The sequence below is a fragment of the Lupinus angustifolius genome, chromosome LG09 (genome assembly GCF_001865875.1).
Source record: "Lupinus angustifolius cultivar Tanjil chromosome LG09, LupAngTanjil_v1.0, whole genome shotgun sequence".
Classification (NCBI taxonomy): Eukaryota; Viridiplantae; Streptophyta; class Magnoliopsida; order Fabales; family Fabaceae; genus Lupinus; species Lupinus angustifolius.
The window spans coordinates 19,573,667-19,584,650 of NC_032017.1; the positions used below are offsets into that span (position 1 = coordinate 19,573,667).

General features: G+C 32.1%; 2 protein-coding genes across 3 annotated transcripts; both read right to left on the minus strand.

The window, feature by feature from the left end:
* Window positions 357-3,320, minus strand: LOC109355718 (probable WRKY transcription factor 26). 2 transcript variants are annotated; one of them, XM_019598912.1, is made up of 6 exons: window positions 2,888-3,320; window positions 2,402-2,566; window positions 1,795-2,310; window positions 1,715-1,752; window positions 1,434-1,595; window positions 357-979 (listed from the first exon to the last, which is right to left on the minus strand). In XM_019598912.1, the coding sequence occupies exons 1-6, from the start codon at window positions 3,209-3,211 to the stop codon at window positions 520-522; spliced, it is 1,665 nt and encodes a 554-aa protein (XP_019454457.1). In that variant the 5' UTR covers window positions 3,212-3,320; the 3' UTR covers window positions 357-519. The 2 variants fall into 2 exon arrangements, with proteins under 2 accessions (XP_019454457.1, XP_019454456.1); XM_019598911.1 differs by having other exon boundaries at window positions 1,715-2,310.
* Window positions 9,783-10,543, minus strand: LOC109355719 (wound-induced protein 1-like). Its single transcript, XM_019598913.1, has one exon. It carries the CDS (start codon window positions 10,326-10,328, stop codon window positions 9,957-9,959), a length of 372 nt encoding a protein of 123 aa, XP_019454458.1. The 5' UTR covers window positions 10,329-10,543; the 3' UTR covers window positions 9,783-9,956.

Genomic DNA, 10,984 nt, shown 5'->3' on the forward strand with positions numbered 1-10,984 from the left:
TTAATAATAACATGCATTTGTTTAGGAATGATAAAAATGTAGACAACCTAAGTTGACCTTGAGTTGTTGGCCAACCTTGGCCACCAAGTAACTATGGTATCCAATTAAAATACCGAACCAGTCACATCTCTGACTCCATTCACCAAAATCACCTTGTTCAACACAATTATCCAGTGTAGTCTATGTCCCATTTTTCAGTATTCCATTATGTTACTAATGAGTCTAGAGTATGTAACAAAAATAATCTATTACAACATTTATTTTTTCAAAGCAAACTATTTTATCTTGTGAACAATCATGAAGGCTGAAAAAAATTACTAGAGAGATCTTACAAAGATTAAGATGAGGTTCTCCTCCTATAAACTAAAGCCAAGAGAAGCCTCAAATAATAAAAATATCAGAAACACTATGTTTAACATACATGATACAACTATACAAGACTCAATATACACTATATTATCCTGTGGCTGTGTAAATATACAACAAAACAAGCTAAAAAATATGGTATTAAAACATGCTTCAGCATAGCAAAGAATCAAGGAACGTGTCATCTTTTGGCTCCTCCTTGGTTCCTGAAGAAAACACATTATCAGATAGTTGTTGTTGCTGATTCATGTAAGACCCCATAGGATTCCTAAACCCTGATAATCCAAAACTTCTTGAGCTCTGAAGCATCTCTAGTATGAAGGGTGATTGCCCTTGATCTGTTGCTTGTGGCCTAGTACTCTGAAGAGAATTGTTGTTAGTGGGGTGGTTCAATGGCATGGGCCTTATGGTAGTAGTGGCTGCATTGGTGAGGTTGGAAGTGTTATTGTTTGGTATTGACCTATTGACAGAATGGTTGCCATTTCCATGTGCTGCAGGTACATCATGGATGTGCTTTCCTTCATAGGTTGTGATCACTGCTCTAAGATCATGTGAGGCTCTCTCTACATGCTTCCTCACTGGACATCCTTGGTGTGTGCATTTGTAGTAACTCCTACAAGTTATAAATTAAAAAATTAAGTCATAAGTTAAAAGCATAACATAGACAAGACAAGACAAGACAATTTGAGGGTGCTATTATTCTTCTATACCACATGCACACATGAGAAAAAAGGAAGGTTGCCAAATTTGACCAAGAAATTCAATTCGCACGAGGAAAAGACAAACAGGTATACCTAAATGCATAGCATACTAAAGAATTTCACCAAATACTGCACTGCACTATTGTTCATAAAAAGAAAATAGCTGCATAAATAGTACCCATCATGCATCTATGATGTGTATATATACCACATTTATAAAATGCATACCTAATTGTATACTATTACTAGCATGAGAGTGAGGAAACTTAATGATGGGTTTCTCATACTACTATTTCTTAATAGAGGAAGAACTTTCACAAGGTTGGGTAAAACAGATAAAAGTAAATGAAAAAGTGATTTTTTTACCTTGGATTTGGATTACCTTTGACTACCTTCTGCCCATATTTCCTCCATCTATACCCATCATATAAGATATCAATGTCACTAGTTGTCTGAACAACAATCCTTGGTTCTCTCACAGTTCTACTTCCAGGAGCTGATATACACTCATTTTCACCTTCAATTTTCCTGGAAAATTTATAGAAGAATTAACCATGGAACAAAAATAACTAGTAAAAAAGGCACAAAGAGGATTAGTCATTAGAGAACTGTAATTATGTTGAAAAAATATAAAAATAAAAACTTACCATCTTTTTGAATCAGGTTCATCTTCATCATACTCATCCCCACCCGACTTACACTTTTGAGAACTCTGCTCAAAATCATCATCGCCTATTGATAATGATGAATTCTCAAGGGTGGCAATAGAATCCATTTGTCCACTGCCATGTGTGGCATATGAATGATCTTTGATTTCTAAGCTGGTTGGATTTGAAGGAATAATTGAAACAGAAGATGAAGATGATGAGTTTCTCCTAGTGTTTTGAGGCTTGGGATGGTTATGACTACCCTTGTAAACTATCTCAGTAATTTGTCCATCCAAAGACCTCTCAACTTTTTTCTTTGTAGGGCAATTAGGGTATGTGCATTTGTAATAACTCCTTGGATTTTCACTCCCTTTAACTTTTTTCTCTCCATATTTCCTCCAATTGTAACCATCATCTGACCTTCTACTTAAGGTCTGAACTTGTTGTTGTTGTTGGTAATTGTGGTTATTAGTTTGGACACTAGAAATCTCAGGGGAAAAGCTCTGCATGAAAGAAGAGTTTTCAGTTTTCTTCAAACTCCTCCCTGAAGAAAAGCTATCATGTTTTGTAGCTTCCTGATAACTCCATGGTTGTTCCTGTGACAAAACAAATTAAACAAACTAGTAAGAAAGAAAGACATAAAATTTGTATCATGAATTATTCTAATAATTGAAATTGGTCACATACAGTTTGAACTGTGCCATTTGATGATTGAAAAGTTGCTGTAGATGAATGAGGAGGTGCTGATTGAGTTTGAAAGGAGAAGTTTTTCTCTTCTTTGATCGTTTGTTGGTTGCCCCCAGAATTGTTCTTCCAATCAGCAAATGCTCCAGTTGTTGGAGATGGCAAAGTCTGCATTCACATAACCCAAATTACACGTGCCCATTAATTCAATAACAACACGAACTACAAAAATGATAACAAGAATCACAAACCATAAGATAGAAATGAATACTAGAAGAACAAAGTACAAAACCAATGAAAAATATCAAAGAAAAAATAATCAAGTGAATTCAAGTCTTGGGTCAATTATTTCCTATTTGGTAAAAAGTACGACTTCAAAGTTGAAACTACACTTAGCTTTTGGTAAAGATTTTGTGAGCAACCAAAAACAGTGAAGAAGAATATAAAACACAAAAAGGGAAAAAAGGAAGAGAAGGAAGTTTGACTCACGTGAGAAGAGTTTAAGAGAACAGGTGAATCAAGAAACTGAGCAGGGTTTAAACCATGAGGGATAGCAAAGTAAGAAGAAGGAGAAAAGAGAGAAGAAGGAGAGAGAGGGAGTGAAGGAGGTTGTATAGACTTGAATTTTGGTACACCAGAACCAGTTCTCTCAGCTACACAATCTGATAAACCAATATGCTTATTATTATTATCATCATCTATGGGAGAAGCTAAAAGATCAGAGAATGATGTTGTCATGAAAGGGTGTGTTGAGAAGGTGAAGTTGTTGTAAGAGTTTGCGCAAGTGTCCAAAGTATCAGAAGAAGAAGCCATAGTGTAAAGGTTTGAAAGAGAGAAATAGAGAAGTTTAATACTAAGAGGAAGAGAAAGGGGTCACGTATTGTGTAAGCCATATTTCTTCCCTTTCTATTCGTACGATATTTCTGAGAAGCTGTGAAATGAAGGGGATGGTTTGACCGTGGAAAATGGTACCATCGTGTCATGTTGGAACAAAATTTAAGGCTTTTTTTGGGTCATAGCTCGTGGGTTTGACTGGTGGCAGCTGAAACTGAAATATATTATTGGAGAATTCAATATTGAATAAAAATTGTGATAGGTGACATACAAACAAAAAATATAGACCATAATTTTAAGTTATTTTTTAATAAAATAAAATAATATTTTTAAATAAATTTCCTCACCATATTTCAATAGGAGACTTGAACTCATAAATTTTACATGTTGTGTTTGTGGGAACTTCAAATCTCTGCATTGATCAACTGCAAATTTCTAAAGCTTTAAAGCCTTCTCTTTTTAGATGGGAAGCCAACACATTAGCCCATATGTTCACAGTGTCACTCATCTCAGCGACTAAGATTATATCCTCTCTTATGACGTACTTAGTATACATAATTACTTTTTTATGTGCAGATATATAACTGGCAATGAATCAAATCAACTCAATATTCATTTGAAATTCGATTCGTTAATGTGTGAAATATTTTTGTTCAGTTTATCCTGGGACACGTATTAGTTTGGGGGAAGAAGGCGAAGTGGCTGATTCTCTAAGGCAAAGTGGGGACACCTGTCCCCCACGCCAATTTATTTTCACATAAATTTTGGTGTATCCCTTAAAATACTAATAACAGAATTCAACAATAACATTTTTTTATGACTTGAGTTTTATGTTGGAAATTAAGTCTTATATCATTTACTTCATTGTCTTATGAATGATTTAAATATCTATTGATTACTTCTTTTGTCAATTAGTTTTGAGATGAAACTTTAATACTTTCCATGATTCTCCCACTCAAACATAATTTATTTTTTCATCTTAAAAATATCATATTTACTCTTTATAAATTTGTTTATTCATTTTTACATTTGGAATTTATAAATATTTTAATGATTTCTTATATTATTTCTGTATAAATGGTAACCATACAACTCCTAAAATTGTGGTCAAAATCTACCATCTACTAAATGGATATAATATCACATTGGAAGGTTCAAAGAAGTTTATTTTCCCCTTTTAACTAGATGACTAATGACATTTTGATGCACTTTAGATAAGCTCTTATTACCAATTGAGTCACATCCACAATTAAAAGATAATATATAGTTGATAAGATACTCCAGAGGAGTTGAGAGCCTTATTAGTTAAGGAAGGATCAAGCGTAATAAAGCAAACAATCTCCAACGAATAAAGTCAAATAAGATACTCCTTCAATTCCAAAATTTTCTATGCCAAAGATAATTATAATTCCAATGAGTCAAATTTGAGAGGTCTGATTAACTCAATAAAATATTTGAATTGTGAAATACGATTGCCATTAAAAGAAAGTTAGGCACCCCTTTGTGGTGTTTCTATTTTCAACACTGGAATAATGGGAAAGATGGAAGGGAGATGAAATGAGGAAAGAATATTTGGAAAGAGTGGAAAATTGTTTTGTAGCGTTTGATTGATCCAAATTGGTATGCAGATTGTCCATAATATGCATCTAGAAGATGAAATGAGACATATGACGTATGAGAGATTAGTTTTGTTGTGTTAAAATTCTGTCTCTCATTTAAATCCACTAGTGGACACCACATTAGAACATATTAATTTACAGTCCCTAAAGTTAAAAATAAAAGGTGAATAACCAAAAAAAATAGAAGGTGCAAATTCATCAACTATTTTTTTATGTCAATTTGGGCATTGTATATGGGTTTTGTCACAATTTTTAGGTTGGCAAAGTAAGAAAATATGTTGGTTAGTCTAAAGTGTTTATTTCGCTTATAAGGTTTATAAATGTTATACTTTGATTTTTCATTATATATAAATGATATGTAATGTTAAATTATTTGAACTTGTACATTGTTATGTATATTTTAAGAATGTGACATTGTCATAAGATTATTTTTTAATTTTGTTTAATTTGATATATTTTTTATTATTTTAATTGTATAATAGATGGACCGCAAGCCCGCCATGTCTTATTTAAACAGACATAATATAATATTTTATGTCATTTTCATAAACGGACATATTCATGTCTATATTTAACTTAATTTAAGCGGATATTACACAATACAATAACAACCCAAATGGCGAAGGAGCCATGAGGAATAATACATGGATTTGGGGTCATCCTGTGAAGATTAGGTTGAGAAAACGGAGGAGTTTGCTAGAGGGCTAACTAACTCAAGGGTGCTACATTAAGATGTAATGATATTGGAGTAAGTTGGAGATGGTGAGTTCATGACTTCAAATTTGTCAATTCTTGAACATTTTATACTCCTAATCGGTTGGCTTACAACTTACTTTGGTAATAGTGCAATACTTAGCTTTCATATAGTTTATCCTTTGGCAATCAAGGAGCATTACTTTCAAAATGGTGGCTTGGTAAGAGTTAAAAAGGAAACATGTTTGGCGGTTATTATATTGTGGCATTTATTAGTTTGGTTAATTTGATTGGTGCACAATTATTATTAGAAGTGAAACAATCGACTTGATATGATTGATGTATTTGATTAAGAGTTTCGATTATGACATATGACAATAAAAAAATCCAATAGTTCATATTTTTACATTTTTATAAATTAATAATTTAAAAAATTGCCCCTTCTCACATTTCCAGTACTGGAGAGTCCAGTACTAGAATCATGTGCTTTGAGAGTTTGGCTCCTCTCCATTAATAGAGAGGGTAATGTATATGTATGATTATGACATATGGCAATAACAAAAATCCAATGGTTTAACTAAATCTAATAAAGCTTTAACTTGTTTTCATTCTCATTTTTTTCTTCACAACAATAGCTTTTCAGCTATTCTTTTAAACATACACTAACCTTATTTTTTTATCATAAAAACTTTATTAATCAAGAAATAAAAATATTAGGTGAACAAGTAGTACCCATACCATAAAATCCCTATAATCAATAAAGAGAAAGAAAATTTAATGAATATCTCACCTAATCAACATAAGAGTAAGAGAAGAAAGGAAAACGAACATTAATAATGTTCCAGCAACGCAGAAAAGTAAGCTTCATCATCTCTTCTATTTGGAACCTCAAGTTCTGAAAGATAATTTTGTTCCTAATGTGCCAAATAATCTAAATTGTGACAAACCAAAGAGCAGTTCATAACCATTTTTCTTGTTCTCCAACCATATCATATTTTCATGAGATGTAAAGAGAGTCATTACATCAGTATGAATGATAGATGTAAGTCCAAAGTAAGAAAAGAACTTTTGCCAAACAAGATAGGACATTGAACAAGAAAAAATAAGTGACTAGTGTAGTTTCTTCCAACTCACCACAAAGAGAACAAAGGAGGGGATCTTGAGCACTTAATCCACCTCTATGAGCAAGGTTCACTTTAGTTGGTACCCCATCCAAAATAATTCTCCACACTAAGCATTTCATCTTTGATGGAACATTAGAACCCAAAGCCTCTTGAAGAAAACAAGGTCCTGACTTCCTTCCACATGATGCAAAGATTGGTAAGCATTCCTGACCGAGTATTTCTCACTTACGTCATGAATCTAAGTCCAAGAATCAGCAATATGTTGTTTAGGTGTAGAGTTGTAGAGGAATCTTAGGAGATCTTCATATTCTTCTTCCTCCCAAACAGACAAGTTCCTTCTCCGGTGTATGCTCCAAGCCAAACCCCATTACTCCAAGCACCCAAGGATTCAGCAGTTGCATCTTTTTCGAAAGCCACCTGAAATAGTCTTGCAAATGAATTTTTAAGGGTATCTCTCCCCACCCATAAATATGTCCAAAATTTAATAGAAGAACCACAACCTAAAGATCTACGAACACCATCATTTATCCAACCACAACCTATTCACTCCTTGGACTGATTAAGATTGTCTAACTATTTGCACCAAGAATAACCCCTCTTTAAACACTCTAATTCACCACCCCTCTTGAAACACTCTAATTCACCACCCTCCACTTCTTAAAAACTCATCCCATATCTTGATTTTAAAACTTTTACCCAAAGAGACTCGTCCCTTACTTAACAAACACCATCTTCATTTTCCTAAAAGAGCTAAGTTAAATAGGAATAAGTTTTTCAACTCAAGACCACCTTCCTCTTTAGGCTTACAAACTTTCACCCGCCTTCCTCTTTAGGCTTACAAACTTTCAACTCAAGACCACCTTCTCCAAAGGAAATGTCTTTGAATTGTAAACCTAATAATAAATGGTACACATATGTTGTCCCATACTTTGGATCACTCCATATTCTATAAGCATGTGATTGGTCAGAAAAAATATATTTAAGTTAAAATTTAATTATTAAATAATTTTCTAACAAATCAGAAGCACATGGTATATGGAGTACCATAAAATGTGGGACAACAATGTGGTCCCATAATAAAGTTTGGTTAATTCAAAGACGTATCAAAGGAAGATGTATTTGGATTACTGGAATATTGAGATGGAGTGAGGGGGATAGAATGGTACATGAGCAAGTTCCATTGTTTGGTTTGCTTTAATTACAATGGAATGGAATGAAACATGATGTAATACATACCATAAAAATCCTCGTTTTAATATATTATTTTGCTCATTCCATTTTCATATTATTTTATTTAAATGTCTGATTATTTTGTGTTTGTTTATAAAAATATATAGTAGCTTTAATGATTTATAAATGATTTTTATCTATACTTTCAAAATATATCTTTTTCTAACCACCTTAGTATTTATAATAATTTATATATTTTATTTATCTATTTTTAAATTCTTTTCATCTTAACTTTATTTTTGAGTTTTTCAGAGAATTTTTTTGAATTTTTTATAATATTTGTAATACAATTAAGATTTAGAGTTCATTATCTATCATTATTTTATAGTTTCTCGATATATTATTGATACTAAGATAATCAACAGATGATTCTATGATTCAAAGACTCTAAAACCGCTTAAACAAAACAAGCATATATTTTCTTTTTTCGATAAGTAAAATTGTATTACAAAAGTGCAAGAGGTTACAAGAGAAAGATCAATTATGAATCTTTTTACATAACAAGGTAATACAAAATCAAGGGTCTAAGCATCAATTTTTGAAATCTAGTTCAATTGATACCATATAAGATAAGAATCTAGTTTGGATCAAATCTATTATTTGAACATAACTAACTTTCTTTTGTAGGAAGATCACACATTTCTCATCTATTACTATTTAATTAGTTGGTGTAAATGTTTTAAAATAAACTATTTCCTATTACATAATTTATATGGATAATGTATTAAGTTGGACAATCTTTTAAATCTAAATTGCACATATCATTCCAAATGCTATCCTTAGTCAACATTGAGTTACCAATAATGTGTTGATTCAGTGGTTTAAAACCTTACTATATTCCTAAGGTTGATAATTCGATTCTTGGGAGTAATATTTGTTGAGAGGAGCAGTCACAAACTTAAAAATGATTAATTCCTTAATGAAAAATTAAGGAGTACCCTTAATAGTAGAAAGAAAATAGTCATCATTGAGTTGAGTAGTAACTGAAGTTCAACTTGCATTTTTAATTTTTTCCACCGTGCAAAACTATATTTTTATTTGGATGGTTTTCTTTTATTTGATGATGAAGACTCAATTCATAGTTATATAAGTAAAGTTTTTTTCTTAATTTTCCAATAAATTAAATAAATAAATCGGTAAATCAAACTAAAGTAAATCTTATATAACCAATAGACGTTGGTTGAAGTGGTATATGCTTGATTCCCCTTAAGTAAGGTGTCAGATTCGAGTCTTGTGAATGAAAAAATGTCCGCTGGGAGAGTTAGCCCTACGTACCTGTAGAATTTTTCGGCTCGAATAAGATTGCCTCCAGTACGAGGATACATGTGGGAAACAAAAAAAATGTAAATCTTATATGGTTACCATGGTTATTTTCGATTTTCCTACCGGGATATAGTGGGAATCCCCAAACCAAACCATGCCCAACTATTTTGTTTCGTGCCTATCTTCCCTTAATATGAAACCTGACAAACCCTTTACATCCTTATGTTTGAGTTTTATGATATATATATTTACACTCCTACTAAAAAAGGTAATACACCTAATTATTATTTATAATTCTATTATTATTATTCAGAATTCATAATCATGATCTATAATCATTTTATTATTTATAATATTTTTGTTTAAATGACAATCCTTAGTGACAATATGGTAAGTTAAGTGCATATGCATTAGTATATGTGAATGGTTTTTAATCACCTAAATGTCGTTGTTCTCTTACCTTTTACCCAGTGCACATCCATTATAAACATAAAGTAAAATACCTTTATATTAAAAGCAAAATACTAACTTAACATGAACAAAAGGTGATTTATTAGAGCTCATAACCACGAATTCAGTCTTAACAAAACGCATGAGACTTGTCTATGATAAGCGCTAGCTTATTATTTATTTGTTTATTTCACCATCCATAACTTCAACAAACCAAACATAAGAGAGAATTATAGATGTGTAGAAACCACACATCTAGCATAAGGGTTCCAACTGATCAAACTTCAAACTTCTGAAACCAAGGGTTTCAACTTCACTTTCATGGAACAATGGCCTTCATTTTTGCTAGATTGGTAGAATAAGACCAGGCACAGAGTCATTAGAAAGTTTGCTCTGCCAAATGGTTTGACACTTAGAATTTGCAGCAACAACATCCCCAACCTTAGTAACTGTAACAGAAGTGTTCAAATACTCTCTGACCTCAGTGATAACCCCATCAGCAGTGGCAGTCCATGCATGCACCCACCACACCATATTTTCTTCATCATATCCTTCAGCAATGACTACTAATCCAAACCCAACTATGATATCAGGAACCAAGCAAGGCTTTGATGGTGGTGATGAAGATGAGCCAGTAAGGAATTGAACCAAATGATGGCGATGACACGATGGACCATGAAACCGCCATTCCAAATCTGGGGCCAGAAGGCGATGCATTGTGTTTGCATCTTTGGAGATTAAGGCTTTGTATAAGTCTTTGACCGCTCTCTTGTTCCGGTCCTCTTGCACAATCTCTAGACATAACTGTGAGTCTGCCAGCTCTGTAATATAGAAAGGAAAATAAGAGTAGGCTAATGAATTTGTTGCTTGTTTTACAAAGAAACAAAGAGAGAGAACTATATGGATTTAGGAGATATGGGAGTGGAAGTGAATGGTAATGGTGGGGTGTTCTTATACTGCTATGAAGCTCAGAAGAGTGGATAGGGACAGATTAGCTAGTAAGGACATTATTTAATAAAAGGATTGACTGAATTGAAATGAATATTATATATTTTCTACTTAATTTGAACTATTAATAATGAAATAAAAATATCAATAATAATAATATTTTAATTTGTATTTGACATGAAATGTTTTCACTAACATATAATATTGAATTTGGGATAACAAATTCTTATTCTTAATCAATATATCATGTTATTATAATTTATTTAATAAAGGTATTACATCATTATTTTTATTATATACGAAGAAAAACATTTAATTATTTCTTTTTTAATACATTTGTTATATATAGTAAATGTTAATAAAATAAAAAAAACTCCAGAAATTAGAATGTTTTTTTGGATGAGTTCCATTAAATAAGAAGATAA